Source organism: Poeciliopsis prolifica, unplaced genomic scaffold (assembly GCF_027474105.1).
Source record: "Poeciliopsis prolifica strain line A6 unplaced genomic scaffold, Auburn_PproV2 SCAFFOLD048, whole genome shotgun sequence".
Lineage (NCBI taxonomy): Eukaryota > Metazoa > Chordata > Actinopteri > Cyprinodontiformes > Poeciliidae > Poeciliopsis > Poeciliopsis prolifica.
The window spans coordinates 1683067-1700549 of NW_026562423.1; the positions used below are offsets into that span (position 1 = coordinate 1683067).

The 17483-nt window shown below is 39.5% G+C and overlaps 3 protein-coding genes across 3 annotated transcripts in view; 1 reads left to right on the forward strand and 2 right to left on the reverse strand.

Annotated features, from left to right (window-relative positions):
* The window catches only part of LOC129377515 (uncharacterized), a 288482-nt gene that overhangs the window by 213068 nt on the left and 57931 nt on the right, over positions 1-17483 (reverse strand). The gene's annotated exons all lie outside the window — the stretch shown is intronic.
* Positions 634-6541, reverse strand: LOC129377518 (5'(3')-deoxyribonucleotidase, mitochondrial-like). Its single transcript, XM_055057516.1, has 5 exons — positions 5543-6541; positions 4398-4498; positions 2932-2992; positions 2699-2813; positions 634-2380 (listed from the first exon to the last, which is right to left on the reverse strand). Exons 1-5 carry the CDS (start codon positions 5819-5821, stop codon positions 2241-2243), a joined length of 696 nt encoding a protein of 231 aa, XP_054913491.1. The 5' UTR covers positions 5822-6541; the 3' UTR covers positions 634-2240.
* On the forward strand, positions 8130-17241 carry cops3 (COP9 signalosome subunit 3). Its single transcript, XM_055057505.1, has 12 exons — positions 8130-8296; positions 9885-10014; positions 10638-10750; positions 10955-11004; positions 12310-12402; positions 12500-12679; positions 12759-12899; positions 13121-13294; positions 14158-14244; positions 14361-14474; positions 14565-14645; positions 16385-17241. Exons 1-12 carry the CDS (start codon positions 8242-8244, stop codon positions 16436-16438), a joined length of 1272 nt encoding a protein of 423 aa, XP_054913480.1. The 5' UTR covers positions 8130-8241; the 3' UTR covers positions 16439-17241.

Genomic DNA, 17483 nt, shown 5'->3' on the forward strand with positions numbered 1-17483 from the left:
TACAACATGTTAATCAACACTATAAAAACAAATTTTTGGGGGGGCAATCAGGGGCTTGAGATGGATAAAGAACACAAGGAAGGTAGTTCAGAATAAAGAAAAGACAGGGAAGGTAGTAACTGTATGAGGAACAGAAGAAAGAGCAACATTTGACGACGACAGGGGAAAAGGTGTGAAAACACAAAACAAATGTTCATACTCTGAAATTTCTGACATCAAATTGAATCCCTGAAGAACCTTGAGGACTATGCATTGACTCATTTACCAAAACACATGAAGAGATTGTTGTAGAATAATTTAAGCAACTAATACCAAATACAAGGTATTAGTTTAGGTTTTACTCTGAGAGCGGTAAAATTCATGTAGCTGGAACAATAAAGTAGAAGAAAAAAAAACAGTATGGAAAATTGTTTAAATGAATCCATCAAGTTACGTTCTATGGACTGATGAAGGAAATGACGACAGCGAGGACGGAGAGGTGTGCCACATCACGTCTGAACTCTCCCACCACCCCGCCATGCTGGGAGGTGAAACTCTGAGGGGCGGCGAAGTTTCCTAACATCTGTCCAAACCGTCTGCCTTGACGTTTGTTTCAGCAGGGCAAAACAGAAATGCACAGCAGGGAAAGAAAAAGACGTGGTAAAGTGACCTTTATTTATTTTTTTACTGGCTGCAGGTGGGCAAAACAATGCGGTAAAACAGAAGAGACAGAAACCGATTTGAAGTGGGAGATCGAACCAGGCACAAACCTAACGGGTATATTTCCTCAAAACGTTGACGACGGAGAGCAACAAGCTCCTCCGAACAGCGAAGCGAAAAAAGGTTTGTGTCGCTTTGCGGCAGCTTCGTTCTGAAATGTTTTGAGACTCAAAAATCGTCTTACTTGAATAAATCTAACACTTTGGAGTTAGGGCAAGGCTTCTGCCCTCTAGCCTCCATCTACTCTGATGTGCGAATGTAAACACACTACAGTATAAAAATACACACAGGACATCTCATGTGGAACATTTAACTGAAAAATGACTGGGAATTTCTAACTATTCTATTTTATGTAATAGATTGGAATAGGAAAACTTTTCAAAGAACAGAAGTTTTGAGTGGCTGTTTTTGTTCGTGTGGTTTTTTTTTTGGCAACATGTATGTGCGAGTACGTTTTCCCTCAGTCAGTGAGGTGAGATGCATAGATCATTGTGAAATGCTGAAGAAAAAATTAAAATAAGAGCACCAAAGTTGTCATTTTTAAATAGAATAAAAACAAAACTTTCCTCCACATCATCTGCCTTTCCAGTGGTGGTCAGAAGTTTACATACCTTCATCTCTGGCATCGATTTTATGCTCATTTAGGGCTTTCAGTGACAAATTTTCAACATTCTTCTTTTTTTGGTCGAAGTTTGATTTTATTATGGATTTTCTCAAATGTTGGAACAACTGTTGGTATTAATCTCTTAACCACCTAATTGTGGATTTGAGGTCAATATGAAAAATTTGAAAAACTTGGAGAAGCAGACGCTCAACCTCAATCAGATGAGTCTTTTTTTTTTTGTTTGTTTTCTTAATTTATGGAGGATATCAAAAAACCAGGTCCGGGGTGCCAAACTTTTCATTTCTTTTTCTATACGGTCATATTTAAATGTAACTTTAAAAGTAAAACATGCATGCCAGTGACGAGTGGATGTAAATTTCTGTACGTTACAGTGGCGTTTCACTTAAGTAGAGGTAAAATAAGTACCAACAATAACCGTTAACGTAATCCCAGCTCTGATGTCACACTCCAGCTCTTATGGCTCTGCTTGTTCATTTTCCTGGGTGGTGGAGTGCCCTGATGTTTGTGTGGGAATCACAGTGCATGGACACTTTTATGGGACAGGCCTTTTGTAATGAGGATATGAATAAACCACTACAGTAGGCCAAAAACAAAACCAGATGGATTCTGAGCAGAAAGGTCCAAATTTAGAAACCACAGGAGGGCAATACCAACAACTTCCATCAATGCGGTCTGGCCCTGTTAAAAAAACGACATGCGGTTATTTAGAGTTGCTCAGTGGAAGTGTGGTTGGCCTGTGTCATGCTGCCCTCTAGTGGTGAAATTAGTGAACTTTCTCTTCTCTCCCAACAACTCCACAGTTTTCTTCAGAAACAAGGGAAGGAAATGCTGGTCAATTGACATTGTTGCGTGGGACGATCAGTCTTGCGTTCCGGTTGCCCCGGTTACTATGATGCAGAGGACTGAGTGGCGTCCCTCACTTCCTTTTGCTGTCCAGGATGCCCCTCCAGTCATCAGACCAAGACAGGAGCCGTCTCTGGGAGGGACCGATGGACAGATGCTTGTTGTGGCAGGCGGTGAACAGGATGTGTTCCCAGGCTGGTCTGGACTCCACACCTGACCAAGACACAAAAGATTATGTTACCCATCACTCGTGTTTTAACTAGGAGGAGCATCCAGAAAGTTGTTTCAGAGCAACTACAGTCGAACACGAGCAGGACACATATGGAACATGTGTTGCAAACGCTAATTCACATGGGTTTCATACACCAGACCAAGTTAAAATATACTGGTTGGTCAGGCTGTTTCCCCCTTAGTAAATAAAACCCTCCTATACAAGCTTGTTGTTTGTTTTTGCTCAGGCTGACATTACGTATACTTTTTCAAAGCGTTGCTCAGTCTAAGAGCTATTGGATGCAAGTCCATAAAGCCCACCTTGAATGTCAGGCTTGTCGTCTATGAGGAGGTCACCGGCAATTAGGGTTTTATCTCTGGTCAGAATGACCTGCTCCAGAAAGTCGCAGCCTAAGTGCTTCTCCACCCAGGCGTACTGGAAAAACACACATGCGCAGGCACAAACACAAGCAAGGTGTCAGGTGTCAGAAACAAATCCCTTCAATGATCATCAAAGCAGAAGATTCCATGCTATTGATCAACAGGAAGCTCACCTTTTCATATGGGCAGTGTTTGTAATGTTTAATGGGGCTGGTGCAAAGAAAGACATCTGTGCTGCAGGGAGAGAAGGAAGCAACAAGAGCTCAGTGGGAGCGCATTCATTTCCTATTCCAGCTGCACATGCCACCCACAAAGCCCCTTCATTATGCTGGGAACAGGTGCAACAGTTCACATCAAGAGCTCAAACACATCCAGAGGGACCACTTTTGATAGAAATGTTCAATATCTAATGGCTGCCTAAGATGAGGTTGAGAGGAGGTGTCATCGACCTTCCTCAAAATCCCTCACCACCGAGGCAGAGATTATTTTTTTTAATAATGCGGTTGATGACTAAAAGAGACGCAAAGAGGACAGAGTTCTGTCTAAGAAAAACGTCAATGCCACTTATAATCTGCACGTAATACAAGAATGGACACTTTAATGTCGCCAAGTTATTTTATTGGTTATTTGGGAGATCTGTACAATTATTTGTGTATAGCAAAGAAGTACTCCCTCAGTGAGGTAACAGTACACCTACTTTCTGCCTAAGGACATCGCCATTGGCTTGACAAAGTTATCCTGGTATAAAAAATTGATTATTAACTTGTTTTTACTGCCCTCTTGTGGCCAAGTGTTAGATTCAAGTCTATTTATTAAATATGCAATGTGTCCTGTTTACCTGTGACAATAGAAACCTGTATCTAAGATGTCTCCCACTGCCTCATCATGTATACAAGTGCAAAAATTGACTCGAAGGGGCTGGGGGGACAAAATAAACATCTCACCAACAAATGTATGTTGAAACACCCAGCTCTGAGGCTACACTGAAACTTACTTAGTTTTGGAAACTTTCTGTGTTAGTTTCAATCTCAAAGGCACAAGACAATGTTGTTTACATGTGAAGGAATCTTTATCACACCACAAGCAGGTGTGCTTAAAAAACAAAGAACAGAATCAACTAAGTAATGACTAATTTGACTTGTGATATCACCCTCTATGCTGATGATGTATTGCTCTTTTTCCAAAATGGTCAATCTTTTCCTGTTGAGACAATTACACTTTTGGGAGTTTAGTCGTTTTGGTTTTCTTTTATGTCTGTCCTGGTGACTCTGTTTTTGGTTGATTTTGAGATTTGAACAAAGACCATAACCCATAAGAGGACAAAAAAATGCACAAAGGGTTTCTAAAAAGAAGCAAGAGTGTTTAGTGAAACAGAAAATGAATCAGTTGAAGGAATAACTTAATTTATGTATCAAAGCAAATGCTACAACTTCATCAGATTTAATAAAGTCCAAACAAAGTACATTGATGTGGATCATGTTGGTTGGTGGTTTTCATACTTTTGATGAAAGTGGAAAACAAGTAATAAAATAAAATAAAATCAGCATTTGAGGCAATGTTCAATCAAACCAGTCAAAGGCAAATTCACAGATGAACTGATGTAAAGTTTTCATACGGCAAGTATTCTGATTGTTCTTACTCATCCATCTTGGCCATTTCCTTCACCGCCTCCACTCCTCCAGGCAGAGGATCCAAATCTAAGAAGAAGTTTTTGGACTCCCAGATACTGATGGCTTTTTCCTGGAGACGTAAGAAAACAGTCAACCTACACTTGGTGGAGTACTGGAGTCACGTGTGTTTGCATTAGTGTCACTTGTACTGTAACAACAAGAAGGAACAAAGGTCGAGTTTGTTATCTACACGCTGTGAAAAAGTCTCAGCCCATCCAAAGTGTGGGACAGGCGTTCACATTTTACTGGATTTCACAAGATGCAACGTTTTTCAAAAAGCTCAGTGAAAAAAAAAGCTAATTCTACTTTTTGCATATTTGGGTTAATGACATCATGAGAGGAACGAGCGTCAACATGGTCAGTTGGCAGCAGTGAAGATTATGTAAAAGGACGAGAGACTTTTAACATATTTTGGTATTCTGAAGATTAATGGATGCTCTTCAGAGTTTTGAGCAATTCGACATATCCCTTCCTTCACTAGTTTGGCCAAGAACTTTTCACAAACTGCTTTCAAATGTTTCATTGTTAAAGGTTTTTTTTTTTTTACTGTTTTTCCAACTTTCCACTGCAGCCATACGGAATACAAGTAAACCAAAAGGGAAAAATATATTAAATATAAGGAAGAAATCTGGGGCCACCCGGAAAAAGAAATAATAATAAAAGACTTAAATCTCATAATTACGACTTTGTTTTCCCTTATAATTAAAGAATTTTTTCTGTCAAAATTCTAACTTTTTATCTTAAAATCTTATTCTGAAAATAAGGTTCTGAATTCCGAGGTTAAAATAATTCAACTTTTTTTTCAGTGGTGTCATTATCTTCCATATAAATGATATGAGCAAAGAAGAAGAAAAAAAATGATCAGAAATAAATTGGTGGCATTAATGTGCCTTGTGTGACGTAACCAGAGGCCAGAACTTGCTTTGGGGACAGAACATTTGAATTTTTGATTAAACAAGAATCGACAACGCCAAAAAATAAATAAAAAATAACTGACAATGGCACGTGACGAAACTATATCCAAAGCTATAGTTAGCTAGCTATAGTTGGGATAGCAGCTTTAATGTATCCCCGTTGAAACCAAATAACTGCCTCTATTAAAGCGTTCACTCACACAGAGGTCGGACCTGAGCTGCCCGTACTGCGACGACACCCAAAAGCCTCTCCTGTCGTCCAGGGTGATGAAGGGCTCCTCCGGGTACCTGGCCCTGTATTTCTTCAGGAAGCCCCCCTCGAAGTCCGCCAGCACTCCGTCCATGTCGACAAGGACCCGCAGCCTCTTACCGGCAGCGGAGGAGGACGACGACATGTTCACAGCGAGCCTCTTGAGTGGCTCAGGGAGCAAAGTTTTCCCTCTTCCCAGTAGGCGGGTTGCCCTCGCGCACAGCAACATCGCTGCCGCCGCCTCCGCCGCCAGCGACCGCTGAACCTCTGCGAACTCACTGCGCCTGGAACAAGCCGACAAAAAGTCCGCATTGGACAGAGAGATAGAGAGAGAGGGGGAAAAAACTAGTTTGCCACCGCTGTTTTGTTGCTGCTTATTTGTGACGTCGTGGTTCACTGTATATATGGCCGTTTCGCTGCTGCGGTTAAGCTAACGCTGCTGCCAGGCTAACGGCAGCAGCGGCCGGGTCAAATGTGACACGCCGCTGGACGCTGCGCCGAGAGCCGTTTTGACGGCGTGTCAGCGACCCGTTAGCTGTTGCTGCAACGGCAACAGCTGCCGCTGAAGCAGTGCGGGCGGAAACGGGACGGCTGTCGCCTGTTTTTTGCGGCATCGGGAAGAAGAAGCGCTCGGCTGTGGGAACAAGCTGTACTACAATACAGGTGTTGTGTCAAGATCCGGCTCCCCTGTTCCTCCTCAGTTGGACTTCTAAACGGTTTTTTACGGCGAAGTGGTGCATTCAAGTCAATTCGTACACTTCATTTTTTCCAAAGTAATAAAAATAATTGTTGCTTAATATGAGAAAAGTCATCACTTAATAAGGAAATGGTAGCACACTCCAAAATGAACAACATTGTTTTCATTTATTCATTTTCGAATAGTTTTGTTTTTCAGTGTCCTTGAATTGTCACTGACTCCTATGTAATGAATGATTGAAATAAAAGGCTGAAAATGAAACGCCATATGCTGGTTTTTTTTATGATGCATGCTTTTGTTTGCCGATATCCAGAAGGAAAGCAAAACAAGTCAAATGTTCAAACTTGAAAATCCCGCCTCATGGTTTTCATCCATTCAAAAGAGCAACAAAAAGAAGTTTTCTGTTGTTTTCTGATGGTTTTCCTGCTCTTGTCAGAGCAACAATACACCCATCCCAGTGCATTCCAGACCTTTACCTTCTTATTTACTCATTGAAAATGTTTTGTAGCTTTATTTGTCTCGCTTACGTGTCAAAAACAGACAATAATAATAATTGACCTCAAATAACCTGAAATGTACCACAAACGAGGTAATAAAAAAAAATATTTGAAATGAATTCAACCCACTTAAAAAGTCTGAGAAAATAAGTAGCTCCAACATGGTGAATACATAAAAGGCAACTTGTTGATATGGATTAAGTGGAAGTCATTTTAATCAAACTTTTTATTTATAACTTCATCAGTCATTCAAAGATACTGCAGTAGAATGATTTCAAAATAAAAATGTTTAGATTCAAATATAATTTAATAAAAACCAATGTATGTCAGTGAACTACTTGAAAGTTTCCAAATGTATGAATCATGAAGTGTTTATTAAGTCCCTGGTGGCATTGTGCACTAGCAAATGTTAAATAAATAAATTTCAAGTTATTTTAATACAAATGACCTAGCCTGAGTGGTGTATTTGAATGCACCACGAGGTCGGCCGTAAAAGCTGTCGAGAAGCGCAACTGCGTGTGACTCGGACAGAACTGGTAGAAACGCATTCCAGCGTGGAACTCAACTCGACACAACACCAGCTCCTTCCAAGGTGGTTTATACAGAAAAGAGAGCTCACTCCTCGGTGTGTTTTAAGTCTAACATATCACTGCTGCGGTTTAGTGTTAAGGTGGGGAGGGGGAATCTAAAATCAGTGCTTTTCTGTCTGATGAGCCTGCGTTGAAGGCAGGCGGTTTTATATTGCAACTGAAATAAGGCCAATTGCTGTGTGTTTAACTAGTGATGGTTTTCACAAATAAAGGTTTCAATGGTCATAAACTTTGCCTTGGAGAACTGTCATTACTGTAGAAGTTGAGTAGAACCTGACATCGGGGTTTATGTAAAAATAAATAAATAAATAAATAAAGATGCTGAGAAATATTTACACGCTTTTTGTTGTTGTTTTGTTTTTGTTTTTTTACAAGCAGCTAGTTTTAGAATGTGGTTGTATGTTGAAATAACATATATATATATATATATATATATATATATATATATATATATATATATATATATATATATATATATATATATATATATATATATATATATATATATATATATATATATATATATATATATATATATATATATACAATTTTACCATTTCTTTTCTACAGCACAATAGTCCGCCACCTTAAGATCATTTCTAAAAGTTTTTATAAACCAGTTGCAGCATTTTTGTTATTCATTTTTTGAAATACAAAACGGCGAGCAAAACCGTGTGTGTGGCACTTTAAGAGTCAAAAATGACGTTTTGTTAATCCCGCAGCAGCCTGTTCTGTTCCTGCGTTCTCGCGATAGCTTCCCCATCAGTGGCGGCTGTGTGGCCCCCTGTCTCAATCCGGACCGACTTGTTTCTGACGTTTGAATGAAATACACTGCGAATTACCTCCACTTTGGACCCAGGAAATAATGGCTTCAGCACTGGAGCAGTTTGTTAACAACGTGCGGCAGCTCTCCGCTCAAGGTAGGGCCGCTAAACTCACCGTAGTGGGAAGTATTAGCTAGTTAGCTAGCATATGCTACCCAATGCTGGCGATAGCCAGGCAGCAGAACTGCTCAGAGCTCTGCTTTTTGCTTTATCATGTAAACACACCACAAAAACGAGTTTATTGGGGCGCGAGATCCCGTAAACTTTCGGCATTGAGTTCGTCTGTTCCTCGCGACTCTTAAGACTCACGGAAACCCCGCGACCCTTAAAACTAGATGTCAAAATTCTACTTTTTGTTTTTGATCTAGCTAATAATTTCTGGGTATTGCCTACCGGTAGTCCCGCCTAGGCCTCCTCTGATTGGTACTTAAAGCAAAATCTGTAACGTAATTGGCTGAAAGTCGTATCTGTCAATCGCTTTTGCTTTACCTCCCTTGTGCAAGGCCTTGACAGGGCATCTGACCGGCCGACTGCTGTTTTTAATAACTCGCAACGGGTTGGCACAAAACAAGCACGTGATTGTCGTTGTTTTCTACTTTTATAAGTAATAACTCATCAGGAGGGAAAACATAGAAAGCGCAGCTATTTATTTATTTTTTTCTGGGAATGGAAAAAGTATTCATTTTATTTTAGCCCTTGAAGTAACACACAGTTAACGTTATTACATAAATACAGTATCCTTTAGTTTTGTTTTGGGATTTTTGGAAAAAAAATAGTGCCTTGAACTGTTCCACTTTTTGTCACGAACAGACATCAGTGTTTTATGGGGAATTGTTGCATCAGACAAGATGAAATATTGCAAAATGGAAAGAAAATATGTAGTTTTTCCAAAGGTATTTACCAAAACAAATCTGAAAAGTCAGATTCAACACTTTGCAATTAGAGCTGAATCTCCTGCTTTGCATTTACCAGCCAACTCAAGCTCTGCCACTTGTTCCTGATTCATTCTTTCCCGCTGCATTGCAATTAATATGCTTCTATTTACCATTAGAAATACAGTCTGCACAACATTTCCGATATTTCCACCTTAAAAGGTGGCAATATTTCTCCATTTGTTTTAACAAGTTAGTTGATATAATGCTTATATCAAGCATTATATCTTGATATAATGCTCTCCTGACTAAAGTTAAAGTTAACACTCTGATCAGAAGGTTCTATATACATTAGTCATCATAATCCAGAGTATGATTTGTTCTTTGGTTTTTCAGTTCAAACACAAAACCTGGGGGGAAATTGCATTTTATTTATTTTTTCCATTTATGTATTGGTATGTCATCTGGTTTTGGTGACAAAAAGAGTCTCTTAGGCAGTGAGCTTTCATGTTTGCTCACTGATATTCCCGAACAGGAACTAAAATTCAAGTAAAGTGTTTTTATTGGTTATGGGACTTCTGAAGGAAATTGGTGTCTCTGGATTTGAAAAGATGCTCATAGATTGTTTTTTTAAATAAAAGACGTTCCTCTGACCATTGCTGCAAGGCTGTGGTTGTAACGTGACAAAAGCGTGGAAAAGTTTAACCGGATCTAAGATGTTTTTTTTGTTTTGTTTTTGTTTTTTCTTTCCCAAGGCACTGTAGTTTTAGGAAGTTTAAATTTCTCCCTGTCAATCTCCCCTCCACTCCCAGGCCAGATGACTCAGCTGTGCGAGTTGATCAACAAGAGCGGGGAGCTGCTGGCCAAAAATCTGTCCCACCTGGACACGGTGCTGGGGGCGTTGGACATCCAGGAGCACTCCCTGGGCGTGCTGGCTGTGCTGTGAGTCAGGGTTTTCCTCTGTTTGCACTCGTTAGGCGCCGTTGTTCTTCTGTCTCGTCTGTTTTACGTTTTTCTGTCTGAGTGTCTGACTATTAGTTATTCTCTCTCCGGGACGTGGTAAAGCGGACGGCGTGTTTGCATGTTGTGGCAGCAACATGGTTGATTCTCTTCTTTAGAAAAGAAAGAAGCACGTGCTGAAGATTTTAATAAATTGAAAGATTATTGAAAAGTCAATTTATTTCAGAAGTTTGTCTAGAAATTAAACAAATTGTGCAGATTAATTCCACACTGATTCATTTGCGAAAGCCTTACTTTCTGTTAACTGTGATGATTTTTTGCTCATAGAGAACGAAAACCTGACATTTAGATTAGAATGTTACATTCTTTTATTCATCCCCATAAAAGAAACAAAACTTTTTTCATACAGAGATGTAGTTTTCATAAAAAGTATGTTTAAAACCTGCATAATGGTTATCAATTCTACTATATTACATATGACTAGGATTCTCAGCTGAACTTTGGTTTAGTTAATATTTAGCTGTTTCCAGTCAAGGCCTGTCATGTTAATTTCTCATGGTTGCGCTGGAAGACGAGAGCTGATCTCCTCCTTCTCTCATTTTCAGATTCGTGAAGTTCTCCATGCCAAACATCCCAGACTTTGAGACGCTCTTCTCCCAAGTTCAGCTCTTCATCAGTACCTGTAATGGGGAGCACATTAGATATGCAACAGACACTTGTAAGTAAACTCTTGACAATAAACAAATCTTGTTGACATCCCGTCTGTGGGCAACTAAATTCTTCCAGCAAGCTTAATAAATAAATGAAGGCAATTTTTGAAAACGGTAGAAAAAAAGTTGAATATCTACTGAGCCATTTATCAAAAAAAAAAACTGCTGTCTTTTTTATGAAATATTGATTATTATTTTCTCTCTCCTTGCAGTTGCTGGCCTCTGCCACCAATTGACAAACGCCCTAGTAGAGCGGAAACAGGTAAGAGCTTCAGCAGATCCGACCGAATCGGTTTGTTGTTTCAGACGACATAATTTCACAGACGCTCATCTCAGAGGAGAATTTGACCTTTTCTTTCTGTAAACATCGTCGACTCTATGGAGCCGTTCGGTGAGCCAGACGGTTACTTTTTGTAAACGTTTCGGCAAAATTTTTATATTGTTCTGCTTTGAGCTGAAAGGTTTCGGGGGAAAAAATGTTAATCTAGTTAATTAGTTAATTAGTTAATCTAGTCCCGAAATGGAAACATCACAGGTTACAGAGGATAAAGAACTGGGCTTACTGGTCCAAAGGCTTCATGTTTCCTTCTGCTGACAACTGATATTGTCATCACAATATTTACCAATATTATCGCTGTCGCAAGATTCTCTAATAACATGCAGCCCTCACCGGTAAGAATTAGAACAAAAAGTTCTCGTGATTCTTCAGTGATAATAATTATCAGTGCACCGATTATAGTTGTCAGGCCAATCACAATCTTTAAAAAGCCTTACTTGCTGATACCAATTTTAATTTTAATAATTTTTTGTCATATAGCCTTGTTGGTGACAGTGGGGTGACTGTTGTTAATCACACCATTTGGTGGGCGAGTCAGTCATGCAGCTCTCTCTAACAGCAGAGCAAATGAGGACGGCGGCAGATTTTCAGACCTTTGCAGAGCTAGATAAGATCAGTCTCACATCGAGTTTTGCTGGCTCTCAGACTCTCTGCAGTCTGCGCCATGGCAGCTCATGAGACAGGAAAGTTCTGATTTCTGTTTTCACCACTGCTGTTTGCCGTTTCCTGAACTTTTACGGCTTTTTTAGCCCGGCTTCTCTTCTCAGTTCTGGATTTACTTCCTGTCTGCTGCAGCACACTTCCAGCTTCGTAAAACCCATGTCAGAGGGTTCGTCTCTCTACTTGGTGTATTTACGGCCCAGCTGCTCAATGTGTGCTCCATGCAGGACAGAGTTCATCTTTCATAAAGTCAAAAGGCCTGCTTGACTGATTTACTATTTCACTTATGATGAAATAGTAAATCAGTCATGCTGCACTTAGCTAGCTGCTTCATGAAACCACCACTTCCTTCTAGTTCAGTCGCTGGTCTAGATCTTTTGTGTGTGGGTGTTTTTTTTTTTTGTTTTCTTTTAATGTTGCTTTGACATGTGGCGGTCATTTTACTCTAAGCTTACAATGATTTCCAGAATCTAAGAGAGGGTTTTTTTTTTCTGTTCTCAGAGTAAATATTTGGCTGCATTTTAAAGCCGTTTCAGTTTGACTTAACTCTTCCATCTTCTTCTTCTGCAGCCTTTGAGGGGTGTCGTCATCCTAAAACAGGCAATAGACAAAATGCAGATGAACACAAACCAACTTACCTCAGTTCATGCAGACCTGTGTCAGGTGAGTCGGCTGTTTCCTCCCCCGTTCCGGTCCGGTCCTGTCCAGTCTTGTCCGGTCCGACTCCCGCCGCCCTCACACTCCTCTCGTTCTCCTGCAGCTGTGCTTGTTAGCGAAGTGCTTCAAGCCCGCTCTGCCCTTCTTGGAGGTGGACATGATGGACATCTGCAAGGAAAACGGAGCCTACGACGCAAAGCACTTTTTATGTTACTACTACTACGGCGGCATGATCTACACGGGCCTGAAAAACTTTGAAAGAGCACTGTATTTTTATGAACAGGTACGCTCCCGCTAGCTCATCCGACCCGCAGCCAGTCGTGCTCTGAGGGGTCGCTAACCCCTCTGGTGTTCCTCAACAGGCAATAACCACTCCGGCCATGGCAGTGAGTCACATCATGTTGGAAGCCTATAAGAAGTACATCCTGGTGTCGCTCATTCTCCACGGCAAAGTGCAGCAGCTGCCCAAATACACTTCACAAATAGTAGGAAGGTTCATCAAGGTAGGAACTGGATCACGACGCTGGTGCAGTCTGAGCTTGAACTCCAAAAACTCCATGTTTTTGTTTTGGTTCATCGCATAAAATCCATAAAGTTTGTGGTTGAAAGGTGAAAAATGGGGCATGAATACTTTTGCAAGTGACAAAATTATATCAGCCAGTTTAGGTCTGAGCATACCGTTTTCCTCTCCTGCTATAACCGTGGTTTCCACCTCCATCCACAGCCCCTGAGCAACGCCTACCATGAGCTGGCTCAGGTCTATTCCACCAACAACCCCGCCGAGCTGCGCAGCCTGGTCAACAAACACAACGAGACGTTCACACGAGACAACAACACAGGCCTGGTCAAGCAGTGCCTCTCTTCCCTCTACAAGAAGAACATTCAGAGGCTAACAAAGGTAGGAGCTCTGAGTGACTAACTTGGACTAATTGTCTTAATTTTGGAACTGCACACTGATTAAATCGGGTTTTAAATGGAATGAGATGAAGCTAAACTGTATGGTAGAAGCATAAAATAAGCAGTTGATTTGAATATCCAATCATCGGCCATCAATCATGCCCTGAAGACAAGTCTTCTTCTGAAGCTGGAGGAAAATAAAACGAAACAAAACCAGCAGGAAGATTTCAATCGCATGAGACAAAGCACAGCTAGTGAGAAAATGAGTTACCACTGTGTGTTCCATGGTAAAAATGTTCAAAGTTACAAAAATGTACTTAAATCAGGTACTTGGATTAACCAACAATAAAGTTTAGATTGCATAGTCTTTTGTTGTTTTTTTATAAATTGTTATTTTATGAGTTAATTCTGGGTTCTGAAGTTTAAGGTACTACGATTAATGTTTAATGTTTGATTTTATTTAGGGGTAAAAATATTGTGCTACTCCTGGAAATACGTTGAAGGTTTACGGTTTCAACAGTTACCTCAGATGACCAAAGTGCTTCACAATAATTAAAACATCATAAATAGATATATAATAAAAAAAAAAAAGAAAATTAAGTTTGATTAAAAAAAGAAATACAATAGTAAAACTACCAGTAAATTACCAAAAGTACAACAGGAATAAAATCAACACTCACTTAATTTCAGTTGCACTGATTTCCCAAAATCTTGTTTTAATTCAAATGTACTTTAATCAAGTATGTCACTTACAATTTTGCTGCTGGAATGCTAAAACTCAAAGTAAAGTAAAGTCGCTGTTCTCCACAAAAACGGCTTCAGCGGGTCTCCAATGACTTCCTGTTTCGTCCGATCCCCCCGCAGACTTTCCTGACGTTGTCTTTGCAAGACATGGCGAGTCGAGTGCAGCTTTCAGGTCCCCAGGAAGCAGAGAAATACATCTTACACATGGTGAGTCTGCACACAAAAACAACTTTGAGCTGTTTCAAACATTTTCTCTTTTTAGGAGTTTGAAAAGGAGCTCTGTTCCGAGTGGTTCATGTAAAAAATAAAAATGTGCATTTCAGATTGAAGATGGCGAGATCTATGCTAGCATTAACCAAAAGGACGGTATGGTCTGCTTCCATGACAACCCCGAAAAATACAACAACCCAGCAATGCTCCACAAAATAGATCAAGAGGTGAACCTTAAATCTGCCTGTGGGTTTTCTTTAATATCCTTGTTAAAGCTGCTATAATCCATATCACTGTTTCTTTATTCTTATTTACAGATGTTGAAATGTATAGAGCTGGATGAGAAACTAAAGTCTATGGATCAAGAAATTACAGTAAACCCACAGTTTGTGCAGAAGGTGAGTGTTTTATTGCAGAATTCTGCTTTAATTATAACTAATGTCTTGTGTTCATGCAAAATATATGATAGTACTGTGAGAATAATTGATAAATAAAAATGAGCATTTTACAAGATGGTCTAAATATGATCAGTAAAATAAATGTTGACTCTAATTACTGCCTTCCATAATAATTATGGTCAACATTTTCATCAAAATAGTTTTAACATACATGTCATGTTAGGAGACATGATAACATGACATGTTATGGTTTTATATTTAGGATAAAAAAAACTTAAATATTATGACATATTTGAATGTCTTTATATTTGTATTTGAACTAACTTTTGTAGTAAAATCAGATAAAGTAGAAACAACAAGCATTGGTTGATTCATTTAATTTGGCCATAAGTTTACACCATATAAATTTTGGTCCACCAAAGAAAAAATAAAATATTTCAACAATCCCAACTCCCTATATGACTGATACCATGTTCCTATTAATAACCACAATTGACTAGTGTTTACTACCAGACACAACAAAGTACAGCATTTTTGACGCGTTTGGCTTCCCATATATTTTCACTACTGCTGAACTGACATCTTAGATCACAGAAAACCCAGTAGGTTACTACACTGCAGTTTCAAACAAGGAAGTGTGTGTTTAAGCTTTTGCATCATCATTGCCAGGCATTCCTGCCTAACTTTTATAGTCAGCAGTTTTAAATAGTATCTTTATCTACTTATTGCTGGAATAAAAACAATAAAATTAAACGCACGGCATATTATGAATGAGAGTCGTGAGAACCTGTGTTTTCCGTAACCTAACAGTTGAATATGAATGTTAATAACGCTAAGCTAATTAAAAATGCTATATAATTCAATGCAGTAAGTAAGCATGTTTTCTGCAACATATTGAGACGTGTGGTTCATTCAGGCTGCAGTTGAATAGCAAGACTTTCTCAGCAGACCAGGAAGGTGAAGCAGATTTCAATAAAGAAGCCATTTTGTTTATTTGAGCTTTTCCCCTCTGTCAGTCATAGAACATGCTGGATTTAGAAATTGTTGTAGTCTTTTAAAAAGCAGAGTTAACATACCGATCTTCATTATTTGCGGAATACATGGAGCATACTTTTGGCTTGGTAATGGTAGCACTGCTAATTGCTAAAATAAAATGTTAGATATAGCTTAAAATGTCTAATCTGAAACTGAAAATGTGTTCTTGCATTATAAAGCAAGAAAATGCTCTCAAAGGAACAGTATTATTGTTTATCGCAATAACTTCTGGGACAGTTTATCGTCCAGTGAAATTTATCGTGACAACAGCAGAATTATCAGAGCTTTCTTTCACACCACTCTAATACAGGCTGCTACACGAAATCCTTCCGACAACTCTTTGATAAAAGTTACAAGTTTTGAATGTTATTTTTGCACCAGTACTAAGAGAGAAATCGGAAAAAACTAAAATCACAGCCGTAGGTTACAAACTGTACAAGAACTGGAGGAATCTGAGTGAGTTCTCTCGTGAAAAGCAAATAAAACCCACTGCTGTCAAGCATGGTTTGGACGGGACAGTCAAAGTTATATTTGAACCGTGGCAAAATCTGAGAGCGTTTCTTCTGCAAAATGTGTCAAAAAGAAAAGCCCCACTTTTAATCTGTTTCTGTTCGAAGAACGTAGATGTGGCTTCTGTGTTTTCGTGGCAAACCTTTCTGACCCGTGCTGCTGCTGCTGCTTCTTCTTCTTCACTTTTCCTGCAGAGTATGGGATCGCAGGAGGACGACGTCGGTAGCAAAACGTCGAGTTATTCATGAGGGGGCCTTGGACAGGGACAGAACGCCACAGCCACCCCAACACGTTCTTCCCGGGATGAGTTGGATTTTTTTTTTAAAGAGGAAAAGAAAACATTCTGTTGCGTCAGGACATTGGTCAAGGAAAAAAACCTAATTGTGTGGAATGATGATTAATTTGGTTATTCTTACTTCACCGTGTCTTAAGGATAACAGATCCTTAGAGAAAAAAGAAAAAAAAAATCCAATTTTCATCAGTGTTTTATTTATCAATGTTCAGGAGCGCCACAGCTAAGCTGACAGAAACCACAACAATAAAAACTGGACTTATCTGTTCCAAACGTGTGTGAATAAATCTCACTAGTTTTTGTTTTGTTTTTTGTTTTGTTTTTTGGGTTCTTCTGCATGACGGGCGTAACTGGAGGGGCATTACGAATGAAGTGAAGCATCTTTGGCTGACGAGGAATAAATGATTATATTCTACATTTTGTAAAAACCGCGCTGATCGTTTTCTTCTCACTCCTTGGTTAGATTGTAGATATCATAATACGCGAAGCTGTACACACGGACATACCCTCGACGAAGCTCGACACTGTGGAGAAGTCGGAACACAATCTGGTGCACTGTTTTTTTCTTTCTTTCTTTTTTTGGGGGGGATTGTTTCTCTTTATTTTATTTTTTTAGGCCAGATCCACTAGATGTCGCTAGAGCACTGCACAAGACACTGTTTTGACATCTTGAAGTCAACAGATATAACCAATCTGTCTTTATCAATTGGGAACTTGAGCATTGCGATTGTGGATCTGTTAATAAATTGTTTAAGAATACAGGTGTTGGTTAATTTTCTCTACACGCTCTACTTTAGCGTCCATCATTTCTTAGCGGATCAGTCTTGGTTGTAGCTTTGAGGTTGACTCTCTTCTCATTGGGTGCGCACCATTTTTCACCCGGCAGGGAAATTTTGTGCTCACGAGTGGGGTTTGTATGTCATTTCTAACGATACACCATCTGGGACACCCTGGATATCCCTTTTAGAAGGGCGACACACCCACTTCGAGCATATGACTAA

Bases quoted from the DNA above. Each gene is read 5' to 3' on its own strand.
- LOC129377518 (XM_055057516.1), bottom strand. From the start codon at position 5,821: ATGTTGCTGTGCGCGAGGGCAACCCGCCTACTGGGAAGAGGGAAAACT. The intron at 4,499-5,542 runs GTGAGTGAACGC...TTACGTCTCCAG, and splicing joins AGCTCAGGTCCGACCTCTGT to GAAAAAGCCATCAGTATCTG. The intron at 2,993-4,397 runs GTAAGAACAATC...CTCTCCCTGCAG, and splicing joins GAAATGGCCAAGATGGATGA to CACAGATGTCTTTCTTTGCA.
- cops3 (XM_055057505.1), top strand. From the start codon at position 8,242: ATGGCTTCAGCACTGGAGCAGTTTGTTAACAACGTGCGGCAGCTCTCC. The intron at 10,015-10,637 runs GTGAGTCAGGGT...TCTCATTTTCAG, and splicing joins CTGGGCGTGCTGGCTGTGCT to ATTCGTGAAGTTCTCCATGC. The intron at 10,751-10,954 runs GTAAGTAAACTC...CTCTCCTTGCAG, and splicing joins TAGATATGCAACAGACACTT to TTGCTGGCCTCTGCCACCAA.